Here is a 19,741-nt window from a genome sequence, read left to right on the forward strand (position 1 = left end):
CGTACTAGATTATATGCTCCTCTTAGATCTATTTTTGTATAGATCTTAGCTTGATTTAACTGGTCAAGGAGTCCTGATATCAAAGGTAATGGATACCTGTTCTTGATTGTGATCTTGTTGAGTCCTCGATAGTCAACACACATTCGTAAAGATCCATCTTTTTTCTTTACGAATAAAATTGGAGCTCCTGCTGGAGATTTTGAATGGCGTATGAAATTCTTCGCTAAATTCTCGTCAATATATGTCTTGAGTTCAGCCAACTCATCTTGCGATAAACTGTAAATTGGTCCAAATGGTGGCTGAGTTCCTTCCTTGAGATCGATTGAACAATCGTATGGGCGATGCTCAGGAAGAATATCTACATTTTTTTTCTCAAAAACGTCTTGATAATTCTGATATTGACTTGGAATGCCACTTGAAGTCTTTACGCTTTCAGAAATAGGTGCAGCATAAATAGCAAAAGTTGATCCTTCTTTTGCTGCGTGTATAAATGCTTTTGCATCTATAAGTGCGGGTTTTACTATACTAGACTCATGGTTTTTTACTTGATTAATAGAACTGTTACTAATGCTCCGAGGAAAATCAAGTTTACGAGAAATCCAATCTATTCGAGGATTATACTTTTCTAACGATGATAAGCCTAAAATTACTGGATTAGAGGGAGATCTAATTATATTAAAAATTACGCAACTACTATGACTATTTATTACTACATCTACAGGAAGTGTTTCGTGAGTTACATCTCCAGAAGACAACGGACGACCATCTATGACTTCTACGTGTACAGGTTTAGTTTTTTGTATTAATGATATTCTATGACATCTAGCAAATTCTTCATCTAAAAAACAAGCTGAGGCTCCTGAATCTATCAAGGCAGAGGCTTTGTAATTATTAGGTCCTAAACGCACATCTATTATAAAACAAGGAGATGGGTCTGAGGAGAGGATAGGACCTTCATTAGAAGTTGTACAAGATTCCAGCCGCACGGTCCCTATTGTAGCTGGACGTACTCGTTTTCCGACATACTGTCTTCTTTGACAGCCGTACTCCTCATTTTGTAGTTACGTCGCTTCTTTGGACAATGTTGAGCAGTGTGCTTAGGTTCTCCACAATATAAGCACAATCCTTCTTGTCGACGACAAGACTTTTCTTGCTCAGTAAGAGGTTTGAAACGTACCGCATCAATTTGCATATCCTCTACTTCTGAAGGTATGTGTTGAGGAGACGTCGGTGTTGCCATTGAATTGTAGTAACGTTGAGGCCTACTTGTGCGACTCTCGGATCGAAATTCAAAAAGTCGATTGTCGCACTTCACAGCAAAGTCAATTGCTTGACTCAATGTTTGAGGATCAGGTAAATTAAGCATCAATTTCTTTACCTCATATTGTAATCCGTAGAGAAATTGACTCACAAGTGCGGCATCATCCCACTTGATATCAGTTGCAAGTTGTCAAAATTGCGAAGCATATAATGTTACTGATCGATTACCTTGTCGCAAAATACGGATCTTGTTGGTTGCAACACGAATTGCATCATGTTCTCCAAACATGGATCGGAACTCCGCCAAAAAAGCCTCCAGATTATCCAATATTGGATCTCGTCGTTCAAGAAAAGATGAAAACCATGACAATGCTGAACCTGAAAGAAGTGTACCAATGAATCTAACTTGTGACCTTGGAGTTGGATAGCTCTGGGGTTGAAGTTCAATCACTAATTGGACCTGATTGATGAATCCTCGAAACTTGGATCTGGTACCATCAAACTTCTCGGGCAAGGCCACTCTTGGTTCTCTAACACTCGAAGGGTGTTCCATTCTGGGAGAAGGGACATGGTTTGGTGCAGATGTTGAAGCAGCCCTAATCATCTCTATATCTTCACTTCCTACCATTCTTGTTGCTCCTTGTGGTGGTAAATTGAGTTGATGCATCGCAAGCATTAACTCCCTCAATTGTTCTTGCATCTGTGCCATTGCACTCTTCATTTCAACAAGCTCTGCCATAGTAGCACTTAGAAAAGAGAAGATGTCTAATAACGCTCAAAACAAATAGAAGAGAGGAATTGATAACAAAGAAAATATTAAGAACAATATCAGTTTAAAAGAGGGTAATCCGCAACTTCTAATGCGCTTATGTCTTATCAAGAAAAAGGGGTAATCCACTCTTAATCAAGAAAAGACAAAGCTCTCATATTGTAAGTGTACTCTTGTCAATCTGTCAAGGACAAGAACTCGATGAAAGCTAAAGAGTAAGTGAGACTTTTCTCAAAGAAATAGGACAAAATAGAAATATGTATATTAAGAAAGAAATTAGAATGGCTATTGCCAAAATACAAGAAAACTAGAGACCCTTGAAACTAGACTAGAAGCAAGAAAGGAGTTGACAAGAGTGAAGAGGGCTTCACTCTTGCCTCTATATATACTATCTAACTAGAAGCCACATGGCGATGTTCTATAAGACCTCCAATATATGTTGACTTTCTAGGCCACATGCCTTTGCTTGCAAGGCAAGTTTTCTATGGATGGATCACGTAGTTAGCTTGTTCTTTAAGCTTCCAACATGTGTGGCACATGGCTAACTTGTTGACCAAGTTTCTAGCCTAAAAGTCAACTATAGACTCCTATAAAGTCAAAGCAGCGTCTATGAAGCTTCTAAGAAGCTTTTCTAGAAGATATTACACAATTAACCTACTTTTATCTACTTTTACATACTTTTATCTATTCATATAGGTAATTATATGTATGTCCGTGACAAATAAATGTTGGCATTATTATTGTTCTTTTAGTCCAAGAAACACCATTTAATTCAAAAACAATGATTGCATTGTTGTCTCAATTATGACAATATATACACATCGATAGTGCAACAAATGTACACATTCTAAGAGATAGGAGTAAGCTTCTCAATTTTGATGAAAATGCGACTATCCAGCTCTAAGGCTATGATCATGGCATTAGCAAATTATGAGGCTCAAGTGAGATGCATTTTACCATTTTAGACCCTATAGGAAAACACATTCATGTGGTTATAAAGGATGTCTATTGGATTCTTGGAGCATACAATACTTTGTTATTAGCTACAACTTAATCCAAGAAAGGTTGCAAATTTAACTTAGATGTTAATGGAGTTGATTAGATTCTACTTTCACATGACTTACTCACATGAGGCACACTAGCAAATAAAGCTTACTTCATGCCTTGTAAAATTGAAGAGGTAGCTACAATTTTTAGTTCATCTATTTCAAATTGTATGCTTATTGAATGACATTAAGTATTAGTACATACTTCAATGTATATGATAAGAGAGGTAGAGCAGATGAAATGTGTTGAAGGATTAAAAACTAAAGGAGAGCTGGATAAAATATCCATATGTAAGTCATGCATTGTTTGCAAGGTCCATAGGAAACCTTTTTCATACAGGCATAAAGATGCCAACAATATTTTATAGGTAATAGTATCTAATCTTGGTTATTCTAATACAATTAGCTTCTAAGATACTCAATGGTTAGCTATATAGATTGATGAATATTTTGGCTATTATAGCCTTATATTTCTTCAAACTAAGGACTAAATACATGTTACTTATAAGACTTGGAAAACAAAGGCATAAAAAAGAACTAGAAGAAAAGTAAAAACTTTTTTTCAATGATCAAGGCACTGAATTCTTAAATAAAAAGCTTGATTTTCACTTCAAAACTAAAGGTATTCAGCACATGATTACACCTATATATACACATAAAATGTTTGACATAGCAAAACATATGATGGAGACCATTTTTGAAGGAATACAGACATTTTTGGACAATGCCAAGCTAGAATGTTAGTATTGAATATTTTTGTAGCATAATTTATGACTTGGACTTGCAATTGGCTTTCACTTACAAGATTCGGTGGTAAGACACCACATGAAGTTTTTTATGGTGAAAAACCTTCTCTTTAAAATACTTATTGCTTTGGTTTTCCTGCTTGGTATCATATACCAAAGAAAAAATGTCAAAACTCAATACAAAGGCAAGGAAGGATATTTTTGTTGGATATTTAGAAGTAGAAAAAGTATATAAAATTTTTCTACCTTAGGAGAAGAAGGTGATTTTTAATTGAGATGTAATCTTTCTCAATAACAAGGATGAATTACTTAGTGAGCTACTAACTTCTCAAGAAAAAATTTGAAAAGATATGGATGATAGAAATAATCTTGATATACTAGATTTTCAACATTCAAATGAATGAGAAATATGCCAACCTCAAGCCTCAAGATTACATGTGCATGATGGATTGGATGGAAAAATGGTTGAAGAGGAAGCAAATTCCATACCAACAAAAGTAGTGGAATTTTATCAACCAGAAGTGGATGCAATTACTTAAGCTCTACCACTAAGACGTTATTATGTAGATAGTATTGATACAACAAATATTATAAATGGTAGTAAGATGTGTTGCATGCCTTAAAAAAATGACAACAATTTTATTTGAAGAGATTATAACTTGTCGATTGAAATAGTGGATGTGGTTTATGTTGATGAATATGCATAATCAAAGACTATTGAGCAAGCCATAAATTCTCTTTTTTGAAAACAGTGGAGTCATGCCATGAAAGAAGAATTTGATTCTTTGGAAGATCATGGTACATGGAAATTTCCATTTTTATCCAATGGTAAGAAGGTTGTAGATTCAAAATGGATTTTTAAGAAAAAACTTGACAGCATTGACTCCAATGAATGTTTAAAGCACAATTGGTTGCAAAAGATTTTACACAAGTGAAGGATCTTGATTACTAAGAAAATTTTACACTAATTGCTTGCCTTACAATAATTTATATATTTTTTGCAATTGTTGCTACTCTCAATTGGAATATGTTACAAATTAATGTTATTTTAGCTTCTATTAATGGCAAACTTAAAAAAAGAAGATATTTATATAAAAATTCTAAAAGGTCTGGAAGTTCCATCAGAATACAAAGACAAGGTGTTGCAATTGCTAAAGATTTTATGTGGTTTGAGGCAATTTAGATGTGGATAGAAGAAGAGTTTGGATAAATCTTTGTTGAATCTTAGTTGAGAGTGCTTAGAATCAGATCCTTATTTGTACATAATGTACATGGAAGGATTAGTTCTTACACTAATTATCTATGTCAATGATGTACTTATTAGTAGCAAGAACTTTGAGATTCTTGTGAAATATAAGGATGAGTTGTAAGAGTGCTATAAGATGAAAGATCTTGGAAAATCTAGTGATTTATTTTGTATTGATTTTTTACAAGATAAGAAAAATAATACAATTAATTTAAATCAAACTAATACATTTATCAAAAATTGGACAAATTTGGAATAAAAGATGCAAAGATAATTGCTACACCAATGGTACAAAGTCATGTCACTAAGCATGAAAATGATGATCTTTTTGATGCAAAAGATATAAAGCTTTATGAAAAGCTTTAGATTTGTTATTATACCTTGTAAATAGTACAAGATATAATATTACATTTGCTAATAAACACTTTGCTCAATACATGGCACATCTACATATTTCACATTGACAAGGAATCAAATGAATATTTTGTTACTTATAAGGAACAAATTATTTGGTATTACAATATAAAGGAAAGGAAGCAAATTTGCAACTTGTAGGCTATAATGTTGCAGATAGAGCAGGTTGTATAGAGATATACTGTTTAGTAGGAGGTTATGAATTTTTATTGGATGGAGCAATTATCACTTGATTAAGCAAGAAGCAATCTTTGATTTTTGTTTTGTCAATAGAAGCAAAGTATGCAGCCTTGATTGCTACAACAAAGAAGATTTTGTAGCTTTGCAAAGTACTTAGGAATTATGACATTCTAAAACTAAAAATGATTCTCATTTATGAGAATAATGAGAATGCGATTGCTATTACTAAAAATCTAGGATACCATGGTCGTACAAAGTATTAGGATATAGAATATTATTTCATTAAGCAATGTGTTGAAAAAGAAAAAATTAGTTTGGAGTATTGCCCCACGGAGCTAATGGTGCACATATCTTCTCAAAAATTTATTTTAGAGATAAGTTTCTAGCTTTTAGCTCTTAGGTCTTGTTTCAATAGAGAATTAAGTCCTACTTCTAGAGGAGGAGTATTGAATATCCCATATTGTACAAATCAAAAGCTATGACTTATCCAAGTCTTAACTAGGACACTGGAAGTGCCCTTTCTTTAGCTTTTAGTACCTTTCATTCCCAACAAATATTGTCTATCATGTTTTCACAACAAAATCTCTAAAATATGAATCTCATTGCAACAATGAATATCTTCAACATGTTAATAGTATCATTAAATATTAATTTTGAAATTATCTTTTTAAAATATAATACAATTTTTACTAAGAGCATATTATTTAAACTTGTTAGATTATTAATTGCACTAGTCTTGTTTTAAGACCTTGTATTAAAAAATGAAAAATGATTGAATTAATTTTTTACTTAATAATTTAATTATCTTCAATAAATCTTCATAATTTGAGTACCTTCAATAAATCTTCAATAAATCTTCATAAATCTTCATAATTTTGATTTTATTTTAAAATATCATCTTAAATAGAATAAAATAAAAACATATTTTTTATAATATTATATGAATATTTTTATGTTTTACACAACGTCTTTGTAGTCTTCTATAATATATTTAGTTAATATTTAGATTTAAAAAATCAATTGAATTAAATTTCAGTACCATTTTCTTGATAAATCAGATGAAATACATATGTGTATTGATAAAAATATATCACATGAATATGAAATCAAATCACTTATTTTAAAGATAAAAAGTTCATTCATGTATGTACTACTATTGTACACAATAAATATATAATAGTCTAAAAGATAAAAATAAAGTATTATAAATAATGAAAAATATGTCCTATGTAATACAATCTTATAACAATCAATAAATTAAATTTAAATTTAAAATATACTAAATTATCAATAATTTTTTATAAATTATTATATATTATAATTATAATAATAATAATTATTAATTAATTTTTATAATCTATAATATAGAAAAAATATGTAAAGATAAATAATTTTTTTATATAAATACATAATGTATTATTATATATATTGAGTTGAAAGGAAATATTTTACAAGTATTAAGAAGCTATCTCCAGATTAGGCAACAAAAAGGATAAATGATTTAAATAAGCATCTATTTAAATAAAAGATTTAGGAAATTTTAATAATTTTTTATATGCTTGTTTAGCCCATTGTTTATGAAAGATGAGAGATGTACAAAGAAACGTGGTCCAAAGGTGAAAAGAGCCTAAGAAAAAATGCAACACTTTGAAATAATATGACTTGAATTAGCAAACAAATATGATTGGTTAGCTTTGAATTAAAGGCTATGTAGAGAGTCTTTCTAGAATATGTCTAATATTGTTACTATAGACTTCTAAGTTTATTAAAAACATCTATAGATTGTGGATGTCTTTAGATCTCTAAGAAGGTCCTTAGATGCACACATATAGATAATATTGGACAATGTTGAATTGACATGACCAACATTGGTGAAAATAGAAATAACTAATATTGTGTTGTCTATTTTCTCCAATCAATTAGAGTCCTTGGTCTAAAATGTTTTTTTTTTTTTTTTTTTTTTTTTTTTTTTTTGCATCACCTTTGTTGCCTTTAGTCCATTGTTTCTACACATATCTTTCTCTACTACCTATTAAAGATATGAATCATAAAAATATTCTAAAGAAGAAATACACTCTTGTGATACTCAAAAAGAGAAAGTTAACAAATCAAAGACAAATTAATAAAACTAGAGATTCTTGAACTTAGACAAAAATGCAAGAAATATGTTGATAAGAGTGAAGAAGGCCTCACTTTTACCTTTAAATATACTATTTAACTCAGAAATTACATGGCAACATTTTATAAGGCATCCAACACATGTCCAACTTGCAAGGCAAGTTTCTTACATGTGTGCCACATTGCTAAGCTGTATGAAAAGTAACCCCTTATTAGCCAAGTTTTCAACCTACAAACAATTAGAAAGTGTCACGGACACAAAAATATACACTCGAGATCTAACAAGAAGTTCAAGAAGAACTGGCAAGAACTAGATTAATCAGATGAATACAAGAACAACACCAGAGAGGTGAGCTAGAACTCCAAGAGATGTGTTGTCGAGACTGAAGAACTCTTAAGCCTCGATTCCAATATATACTCATATTTAGGAAGCTTCTCAAGCAACTTCTACCAACTAGGAAGCTTCTAGAAGGTTCTAGAGACTTGCTTCTAGAAGATTCTAGAAACTTGTCTCTAGAAGGTTCTAAGGACTATGTCCCTAATATCTTCTACCAACTAAGAAGCTTCTAGAAGGTTCCAGAGACTTGCTTCTAGAAGGTTCTAGAAACTTGTCTCTAAAAGGTTCTAAGGACTCTGTCCCTAATATCACCCCCTCCTTTAGCTTTGAGGTCTCTGAGAAGCAATGTTGTTGTTAATCACTACCAATGCAAGAAAATGAAGATCTGTCGCATAACATTTGCTATGAACTCCAACTGTTGTTCACGAGGCAAGTGGTTCATAGGCCCTTGAAGCCAATGGTAGTGGCCCACTCCTTCAACTTCTGATCAAGCATGAACTTCCGTGTCCTCATTGTGAAATTGTCTTGCAAACACGCCTTCTGGCTGACCATCATAAGCAGGCTCGGACTCAAATACAATCACCAGTGATCGATTACTCGGTATCCTCCGTCGTCGTTGTGGTGTAGGCGGTTCTTCATCTCGGGGTTGCCTTCGTGAGCTAGTCGGTTGACATAATCTAACTGGCATAGTATCTATCTCTTGGCTATCCATATCAGAAGACCAAACTATGGCTACTGAAAAAATTCTATTTTATCTTGGAGAAAATAACTACATCAACTACGAATTTTGGAGGTACTCTCTTCCTTTCTTATATTCTTGGGTGAGCAAGCTTCAGAAGGAAGCTATCATCAAATCGGCTTAGGTTTATGAGGATGTTGATGAAACTCTTGTACCTTTTGTGGCGCATTGGCAAGATTTTCAGCTGGCTCTCACGTTCACTCATTAATGTCGTAGCCGCACCAATGAACAAGATACTCCAACTTGTCCCACCTTCGCCATGAATCCAGCACCTTTTCAACCTCGTATTCCTCGTGGTTCTCGATCTCAATACTAGGTAGCAGACATTGCACTCTTCCAGGAAAAGACGACCCTCGATAAGGCTCCAACAGAGAAACATGAAAGATTGGATGTACCTTCATAGAAGCCGATAATTCCAGATGGTATGCCACTGGATTGATTTGCCTCTAGATGATAAATGGTCACAATCTTCGATAGTCTAACTTATCACATGGTCGCTTGGTCTTGATATTCTGTCAAAGAAGCCATGCTTTATCTCCAATTTTGAAAGTAGGTGCTTGATTCCGAAATCTATCTGCAAACGCCTTGTAGGATTCTTGAGCGGATTGTAATTGAAGCTTCAATGTATTTTGAAGCTCTGATAGTTGTTTCGCAAAATCCTTCAGCTGTTGGATTGTTATTTGTTGACGGACTCAATAAATCAAGCTTTAGATAAATCTCGCTCGCGTAGTTTCTCCAAGACCAAACGAACATGCTTTTCATGCTCTTCCTCATTTTTGGAGAATATCAAAATATCATCCAAATAGATGACAACAAAATCGTCTAGGTGCGCTCGGAAAATATCATTCATCATATGTTGAAAGATCGTTGGAGCATTGGTAAGACCAAAGGGCATGACATTATACTCAAATTGGCCATACCTTGTACGGAACACTGTCTTCCACTCATCTCCTTCCTTGATTCGTACGAGGTTGTAAGCTCCCCTTAGATCAATTTTTGTAAAAATCCTTGCACGTCCAAGTTATTCTAAGAGACCAGAAATCAAGGATAACGGATAACGATTCTTCTTTGTTACCTTGTTGAGGCCTCAATAGTCCACGCACATCCGCAACGAGCTATCTTTCTTCTTCACAAATAAGATGGGTGCTCCAACTGACGATTTTGAATGACGGATGAAGTTCTTGGCTAGATTCTCGTCGATGTACTTCCACAACTCCGCCAACTCCGTCTGCAATAGATTGTAGATTGGGCCAAAAGGCGATTATGTTCCTTCCTGCAAGTCTATGGCGCAATCATATGGTCGGTGTTCCGGTAGCATGTCGGCATTCTTCTTTTGAAACACGTATTTAAAATCCTTATATTGCTCAGGTATACTTATTGTCGAGATCTTCTCCCCAGTAGTTGGAGTCGCATAAATGACAAACGGTGTGCCTTCCTTACACGATCTTATAAACGCTCTTGCTCCAATGAATAAGGATTTCTCTATTTGGGGTTTTCTACTAGGTTTGCTCTTGGGTGGTTTTGTGGAAAAGGTCATCTTTCGCAACCTCCAATCTATGGATGGGTTATGCTTTTCCAACTAGGAAAGACCAAGAATAATAGGATTTGATGGGGTTTTAATAATATTGAAAATAATATGACTACTATGGCCCTTAAACATCACTTCTATAGGTTTTGATTCATGGGTGACACTACCAGACAATAAAGGTCGCCCATCTATGACCTCAATGTGAACATGTTTGGATTTTTGTACTAGAGGGATCATATGACACTTTACAAATTCTTCATCTAAGAAACAAGCAGATGCTCCTGAATCTAATAATGCTAAGGTTCTCAGTTTCTGAGGGCCAATAAGCAAAGGGATTGTAAAGCAAAGGGCAGGTTGAACGGAAAGAAAAGAACCTGGTTGTTATTGCGATATTTCACTGTCCAGCTGCACGGTTCCTATTGTGGCTGGGCATCCTCGTTTTCTTGAACAAACGCGCCTTTAGTCCTGACAATATGTCAATTTTGCTTCTTGGGGCAGTTTCCAACTTTGTGGCCTTCTTCACCGCAATACAAGCATAGACCTTCCTCCATACGCCACTTTTTTTCTTCTAGGGTAAGAGATTTGACACGTACCGCATCAATTTGCATGTCTTCTACCTCTGAATGTGAATTCACGCTGCTTGCCGACATAGTTGGGGCGTGGCAAACCGTATGTTGTCTTGAACGTTGATCTTGGCAACATTGGAATAGGCGATTATCGCACTTCATAGCTTGGCTAATAGCTTCGTTGAGCGTTTGTGGATCAGAAAGAGTTAACAGCAAATCCTTCACATCATCCCTTAAACCTTAATAGAATTGACTCATCAACATTTCTTCGTCCCAATTGATGTCGCATGCTAATTGCTTGAAGTTCGATGCATAGACTGATGTAGAGGGCATCCCTTGTTGTAGTGACCGGATCTTTGTTGTAGCCCATCAAACCTTGTCGTGTTCACCAAATGCTTCTGCAAATGCCTCCAAAAAGGTTTCAAAGTTGTTTAGTATGGACGATCGTTTCTCAAACAAAGGAGCAAACCATGATAGAGCTTGCCGTGTAAGTAAGGTTCTAACAAGCCCAACACGTGACTCCTCCGTTGGATAGCATTCGGGCTATAAAACTGTTATCAACCTGATTTGGTTGATGAATCCTCGAAACTTGGAACGCGTACCATCGAACTTGTCCGGAAGGCTAACTCGGGGCTCCTTATGTTGTAGAACCAGTGGTGCTTGTCGAACCTGAGGCAAAGTTGCTTCTCCAAGTGCAGAAGTTTGAGGCTGATGCAACCTAGATTATGCCATCCCAGATGCTCTATCATTATGAAGCCTTGCCATGACTCCTTCAATCTCTGCAGTTCTTTGCGATAACGTAGCGAGGGCATTCATGATAGCATCTAACTTGGACTCCGAACTTTCTATTATACTAATGTCTTGGCCTCCGACCATTCTAAGAGAAGGACAGAAATGACTCTACAAGAAGACAATATTGGTTTAGAGGAGGGTACTCCGCAACCTCTAAAATGCCTTAAGAGCTTCAAGAAAAGGAATAATCCACTCTCTCCAAGAAGAATAAGACTCCAATATTGTAACAAAAGAAGTATTAGTTTATAGAAAGGTAATCCGCAACCTCTAAAATGCTAGTACACTTCCAAGCAAAGGAGTAATCCACACTCTAACGAGGAAAAAACTAACTCTGATATTCGAGGTGAGTGAAGTCTCAACAAACTATCACGGACACAGAAATACTGACTCGAGATCTAACAAGAAGTTCAAGAAGAACTGGCAAGAACTAGATTAATCAGATGAATACAAGAACAACACTAGAGAAGTGAGCTAGAGCTCCAAGAGATGTATTGTCGAGACTGAAGAACTCTTTAGCCTCGATTCGAATATATACTCCTATTTAGGAAGCTTCTCAAGCAACTTCTACCAACTAGGAAGCTTCTAGAAGGTTCTAGAGACTTGCTTCTAGAAGATTCTAGAAACTTGTCTCTAGAAGGTTCTAAGGACTATGTCCCTAATATCTTCTACCAACTAAGAAGCTTCTAGAAGGTTCCAGAGACTTGCTTCTAGAAGGTTCTAGAAACTTGTCTCTAGAAGGTTCTAAGGACTATGTCCCTAACAGAAAGTCAAATCTATATCTATAAAGCTTCTGTATTAGACATTATTAAATTCATAAACTTTTATGTACTTTCACCTAACTTATCTTTATTAGTATCAATATAAATGTTCATTATACCACTTCAATAAGGTCTCAAATGGTAGTTCTTATAAAATTCATTACAATATGTTATTATGTTCAATCTATTTTTTATTATTTTTTTTTCTAATAATTGATTTTTTTTAGTCTTTTCAAAGAATTAATCTATAAATTTTTGTTTGTTGTTAATTAATATGCATAATTTTGATGCATTAATTTCAAAAGATTCTTTACTATTAAAATTATAACTTTGATTGTACTTTTAGTATTTTTAGTATTTTTAGTATTTTTGAAGAAATCAATGTTTATTCTTTTTTTACTATCTGAATATTGTTGTACCATTTGATACAAGCAATTTGGTAGAAATAATGACTTTGAAGAATTTTTTTTTATAAATTATTTAATTGCACCATATATATATATATATATATATATATATATATATTTAATTCCAAATAATTTTTTAAAATTTCAAAGTTCTTATATGTTAAGGTGTGGTACTTTTAGATTGTACTATATTTTTTGTAACGAAGGTTAATAATGCCATGGTCTTTACATACTATATACATTGAGCATCTCCTTTAAACATAAAAGTTTAGAAAGACTTAACATCATCTATGTTATTTATTTATTTATTTATTTTATTTTTTTAATGTAATGCTCATGTTGATCTTGATCTTTAATTTATTTTTACTAAAAATTATTGTCATTTTTTAGTCATAGTTTTTCTTTGCTTTATCATTGATGAAATCTAGCATTATAATTTAGTTCTTATTAATTTAAGATCACCTTCTCTTTTAACATCTAACATAGACCTATAAAAAGATTTAATTTGGATTGTAGTCAAATAGTTGTTCAATAAGGTAAATCATCTTTAGATATAGCATCAACCACTTTTTAAAAACTACTTGATAACACTTTTTAAAAACTACTTATTAAGTAATAATGAGCAAATTAAAGAATTTTGTGACTATTTTAAACATTTATATTCCAAAAGGATTATTGTTGGCAAAAACAATAGAGTTACAAATATAGATGCTAGCAAAAATAGCTGTGACATTTCTTCTTGCAAACATAGATGGTAGCAAAAATAATTGCAACATTTCTTCTTACTTTTTAACTTGTTATTAAAAAATCAACAATTGAACACACATGCATGTAATTTTATATTTAATTAAATACAATTTGTGCACACATTCTCTATTCTTATATACAAGTATTGGTCAATAAGGCCAAAAAGGGTTTTTTGATAAAAAAATTGCATTATCATTCAAATCAATTCAACATTATCTTCTCAAATTATAGAATGTTTGAATGATAGAATTTTTATTCTAATTCTAAAATTCTTATCCTTTATGTTGTTTGTAGAGGCCATTCAGCCCACTCGATGGCTATTAATAGCATTGTTGGCTAGTATGATTATTTTAGTCGTCTTCTAATTGCAATTACATTTTGATCCTTCAGATAAAAGAGTAGTTGCGAAAAAGAAACTATTACCTATGCATGACTCGTACAAACAGACAAGGAAATAAGTGATCAATTGCAGGGTTACAGAAATGCTTAATTAATTACACTGCCCACCTCCAGGGCAAACCTGGGATACACTAGTTGACTGCATTAGTGGATCAAACTGAGAACTTGATACAAACAATAATTCACTTCAACTAAGATTGGTGCCATGAATGTTGAACAAGAAGTGGTAACGTCGAAATAAATGACTAGGATTCGGCCTTACGAGCAGCTTTACTTGCTCGATGGCTTGTCTGCCAGATGTGATATACCGTTCAGCAACCAAATGAGTAGTACCCCAACAAGAGCTCCGGATAGATGAGCGATGTGGTTGATATTTGATGCTCCCATGAAAGTCCTCCCTGCCAACTGCGTTGAAGCTTGTGCTGCTTCCATCACCTACGCAGTAAATTAGAACCCAAAGAACTATGAGTATTTCGTTCCTTTGGTTAGACTCTATTTTTGTAAAATAAAAGCTACTTACAAAAATAAAACTACATCTATATTTGATGACTTTCGATGTAAGGATCACATTTATATTGTTGGGGCTGTACTTTCAAGCACCCATTCAGATTATGTACAGAAAAGAACTCTTAAGGAGAACTTGATAACCCCCTCTTTATGTCCATCTCCGCTGGCAAAAACCTTGCAAAGAACTGAGTATCCTACACAACTCGAGGAGATTGATTCAGGAGCAGTGTTACATTCAAGGTTTTGAGCAAGAGAAAACAGTACCTTATCCACCACAAACTGTCCCAAAATAAGAACCTCCAGTATCTTGCGCCAATCAAAGCTCAGCTGCAAAGTCATAAAAAACATTTTAGATATTCTGTAATCGTGAATTTCAATGACTTGTATGACCTCTTCTGCTAAAAATGACATGATTCGTGAAATGTTAATTACAATTACACCAAAATTGAAAAATTACATTGCAGTAACTCGAATATACCTTGACAAGCACACTAATAGCGAACAGGCCAAATACAGCCCCGGAGGCGCCCACTGACACTACCGTGCGGGGCAATATCAACCATGAGACCAAATTCGCACCAACACCTGTAAAAATATAAGATAACCAAACTGCAAAGCTTCCTTCTTCTTCCTCCACAAGCTTCCCTGCCAACATTAACACAGAGAGGTAATGTTGTGCCAGGGGAAAAACAGATATCTAACTTAAAGGAAAAAAACCAAAAAGTAAGATTGATTTGCTTTTAAAATTGAAAGTAGAAAATCTCTGAAATCGGAGAATATCCGCTACGAACTGCTCATGTGAAATTATCAGTGACTGGAATCCGACATTCAATCTACAGATCGTACGCTAGATATGTTAGATTGAAAGGTAGACAGTAGAAAGGAAATTGAGATGGAGAGCCATACCAAATATGTACAAGAAGAAGAGGTTGCTGGAAAGGTGGGCCCTGCAAAACTAAGGATGCAGATGTGGGTATACTAGTGACAGTCACATACAACAGCTCTCTGCACCAACCACATGCCCAATATTTCAACTGTGATTGGATTATGTTACTACTGCTGTTGCAATCAAAAAAACGATTCACGGAAATTCAAGTCATAGAGATTCTGTAATGCGAGTAAACATTATGACGAAGAAACTGAGACGCACCAGCTCGCATGAATGAATGTTGATGTGAAAAACTGATACCAGCGTGGGAAGTCGTGATACAGGTATAGAGATCTTACAAAAGGCAACTACATACATCCCAGAATTTTCTTGAGTTAGGCAGTTTCCAAATATTACCCAGTATCAAATTTCTAATAACAGACCCCTCCTAACATAGTAGATACTTCAAAGCAGACCCAAACAAATCACTGAATGACGAGCTCAATGACGCCAGATTTTAAAACACACTCAAGCGGAAGCAGTCACACCTTAAGCCAGTGATCGGCAGCAAATGCCACGAAATTAATTAGCAGAAGGGTAAAAATTCCATTAAAAGAAGCCTTCTTCTTCGGATTCCCAGACGATTCGAGCTCCAATTGTGATATACTCCCTGTCCATTTCTGATACCAATCAGCAAACATGACTGTCCAAGTACATTCCATCATACAGTTGACGTCTGGTTCACATTAAATGCAGCGAAGGGAGGCACATGTGCATCCAAACTCCTTGATTAAACTCCGTATGAGAAAATACCTGAACCGTTGCCCCTAAGGGCTTGTAATTCTGTTCCCGGATCCTTCGCCATGCTTCGAGTACCACGACGGCTAAGCTCAACAGACCCAAACCTCCCGGTATTCAGAGGTGAAGTTTGTCCCTGACACTTCATAGCTTGGTTAATCACGACACATTGATAATTGACATTTAATGGATTTGCAAAAAAGAAACTCTTCGCAGAGTCATACTTAAAAAAGCGCTTCGATGGCAAGACCTAACCCCCAGGTAAGAAAGCGTGATTGCACACCACGACGACCACAACGTAGTACTCTACCTCAAGGCTCAACGAAGAAGATTATGCTCATGAAATCACAGAAACACCGAGACATACCTCGGGGAATGGAACTACAGGCGACGGTGACCTCGGCAGTGACAGTTTCGAGAATTGAGTAGCGCGCTCCGACGCCAAGGATCCATCGGAATTCCCACGTGCTCCTCGATTGAAATGCGCGAGTCCTTGAACCCTCGATGACAATGCCAGGTGCGTGCAGCGCAGCATGCCGGACGCCATAGCAAGCCCCCTCTCCAGCAAAATTTCGCAAACCCCAAAGCCTCTGAGGAAGCCTTGATCTCTCTTCCTACCTGACTGAGGGCCTCCAGCGACGACCATCGACGGACGTGGAGTGCTTCCGCACGACGAATGCCACGAAATGGACGAACGCTTTTCAGGGAGTGACGATGCTTCCAAGGCATCTTCAACGAAATTTGACGGAGCGGATACCCAGTTGGTTCCACACGACTGCCCCTGGATGAATAGTTGCAAGATCATCCAATGAGGCAGACCAAGCTGGGGTATACCTCCTTCGCGAGCTAGTCTAATGATTGAAGAAACATAACTTTGACAAATATATATCAATTCCTTGACAGTTGCAGAAATTAGTCTATTCAACTCACATACCTAAATTTATTACCCAATGTGTTATTTAAGAATGTATTTGTTAAAGTAAGTGAGAAAAAGTAAATATAGAATAAATTACCTTACACATGATATTATCTTAAGTAAGTTGTCAATGGTCAAAGAATTGATTCTTGGTATGTAGAAAAGCCATCTTATGAATAAGAGACGAGGTCAAGAGACAAGGTCAAGAGGATAAATGATCAATTAGGGAATATCTAAATATTAGGTAAGAATATAAAATATATAATATCTTTAAAATAGATAAGTTGGCAAAAAGATCTTAGGAAAATAAAAGATATATTAAAAACATATATTTGTAGTAGATAAGATGCCAATAGATATACTTTTTATATCCTTGGATGGATGTAAATATCAAAGAATGGAAGTTGTTAATAAGGGCAACAACCAACACCTATAAGTAACAGGTGTTCGAAGTAAGAGTCATCTTACTTCATATTCTCTTTGTGTACAACCTTGTTAATGATATGTATTTAGGATTTGAAAGTTATGTTGCTTCAATTGATTGTGGATCTATTCACCTTTGCTTGTGAATTTTGAAGTTCTTTAAAGTCTTTGTTGTTGTAAAAAATAGATTTTATGGTTTTTATTGATGTTAGTATTTGGAATCTTCTAATTCTACTTTTTGCATCTAATTTTTAATGTAATATTTTTCTTATTTATTATTAAGTGCATACATGGAATTAGAAATTATTAGATATCTTAGAATGATGTTTTAGAATACCAATGTTATATTTTTTTACCGAATTATATCATTAGTATACTAACATTGTATTTTTATATGATAAAGTATCTTAAAGTTCTTAAAAGACCTCTAATAGTACTAAGAGATATTTTGTAAGCTTAAAAGTGATTGAAGAGTGAAAAAGCTTATAAAAGTAGTTTATATAATATATGAGATTTGTCAAAAGTCTTAAAAGTGAAGTTGAAAGTGATTTGAGAGTAAAATACTAGTTTATTCAAAAAGAAGGCATTCTAGGTTTTCAAGGCAACAAAACCTTCTTGTTAATTTTGAAAGTTCTATTATTTTTTTTATTTTTTTTATTTATTTTTTTATACACCTCTTCTTTAGACATGGCTTTAAGTGAAGGTGAATACTTGAGAATAATTGAGAAGTTTAGAGGAGATAATTTCTACCATTAGAAAAAAAAAAATGAAGTTCTTGTTAATTTCATTGGATCTTTGGAATATTGTAGATGAAAGTGAAGAGCTTCATAATACCAATGTTAATGAAAAGAAAAAAAAGATTAAATTTTTTGTAAAAAATGTGCTTTTGGATTGATTGCAATCAATCTTGATGATGATAATTTTTTTATATATATAATTACTTATAGTAGATCAAAAAAAACATGAAAGACTCTTTGCAACATCTATGAGAATAGAAACCTTGCCAATATTCTACAGACAAGAAAAAAGTTCTTAATAATAAAGATACAAGTTGAACTTGAACTATAAGAATTATAAGAATCTTATAATTCAACTTGAATTATAAGAACTATAAGAATCTTTATTTAAGTTGTACTATAAAAATATGTAAAGATAAATAAGATTCTTATAGTTCTTATAGTTCAAGTTGACAAAGTAAATTTTTTTGCAAATCAATTCGAAATTATTAATGAGTTAGTTAAAAATTATGATATTGTGATATAATTTCTTTTGAGCCTTATCCATGAATTTACATTGGATTGTGTCATGACAAGACTTATTCATGAACTGATTAAAAAGAAATAAAAGAATCTTCAAAGTAAAGTTTTGATTTTTTTTCAAGAGAAAGTAAAGGTAGTTATTCTAATCAATATGATAATGTAAGAAGCAATATGAGAAATTACTCTATTTGTAAAAAAACCACGTTATTTTATAAAAAATTATTACAAAGCTAAGAAAGAAGACAAAAAGAATGCAAATAATACTCGTAATGATTTAATTAGAGATGATTATGCTTTCATGGCAAGTGAAAGAGCTTCTATAGGTGCCATGTCTAAGTGGATTATGAATTTAGGTACTACTAAGCACATAACAACATACAATTTTATTTGATACTTATGAAAAAATTCTAGCAATAAAAATTTAGTTAGGAGATAATAGTATGGTATAAGCCATTGAAATAGGCTCCATCATGGTGGAGATTGTTGTGAAGAACCAAATAAAGAGGATTAGATTAGAAAAAGTCTTACATGTATCAAAGATGAAGAAGAACCTTTTTTTGATAAGTAAACTTATATCATATGGTTGTAAGATTTAATTTAATATGAATAGGTATTTTGTAAAGATATTAATAGATAAAATATTGTTAAAGGCTCTAGAGATGGAAACTTCTACTTCTTTGAATATCAAAAGTATGAAGTAGCTCTAATCTATGGTAAGTGGCTTTGATCTTGGTAAATTTAGCTACAATACATTGATATGTGCTTGTAAAGGTTATATATAAGGTAAACAATAAAAGGCAATATTTTCAAGTAGAATTACAATATATATAATCAAGTTATTGGAGATTATGCATTTTGATGTTTTAGACAAATAAAGATGCCATCAATTGAAGGAACAAGATATTTTATCACATTTAT

At 33.8% G+C, this 19,741-nt stretch overlaps 1 protein-coding gene across 2 annotated transcripts; it reads right to left on the reverse strand.

Moving 5' to 3' along the window:
• Positions 1 to 14,108: 14,108 nt before the first annotated feature.
• On the reverse strand, positions 14,109 to 16,879 carry LOC112292100 (rhomboid-like protein 11, chloroplastic). Of its 2 annotated transcripts, none has more exons than XM_024540256.3 (8): positions 16,593 to 16,879; positions 16,241 to 16,361; positions 15,976 to 16,097; positions 15,710 to 15,795; positions 15,466 to 15,506; positions 15,038 to 15,204; positions 14,824 to 14,886; positions 14,109 to 14,487 (listed from the first exon to the last, which is right to left on the reverse strand). In XM_024540256.3, exons 1-8 carry the CDS (start codon positions 16,869 to 16,871, stop codon positions 14,323 to 14,325), a joined length of 1,044 nt encoding a protein of 347 aa, XP_024396024.1. In that variant the 5' UTR covers positions 16,872 to 16,879; the 3' UTR covers positions 14,109 to 14,322. The 2 variants fall into 2 exon arrangements, with proteins under 2 accessions (XP_024396024.1, XP_024396022.1); XM_024540254.3 differs by having other exon boundaries at positions 16,241 to 16,367.
• Between the last annotated feature and the right edge of the window lie 2,862 nt (positions 16,880 to 19,741).

The sequence above is a fragment of the Physcomitrium patens genome, chromosome 15 (genome assembly GCF_059467195.1).
Source record: "Physcomitrium patens ecotype Gransden chromosome 15, ASM5946719v1, whole genome shotgun sequence".
In the NCBI taxonomy this organism is placed as follows: Eukaryota; Viridiplantae; Streptophyta; class Bryopsida; order Funariales; family Funariaceae; genus Physcomitrium; species Physcomitrium patens.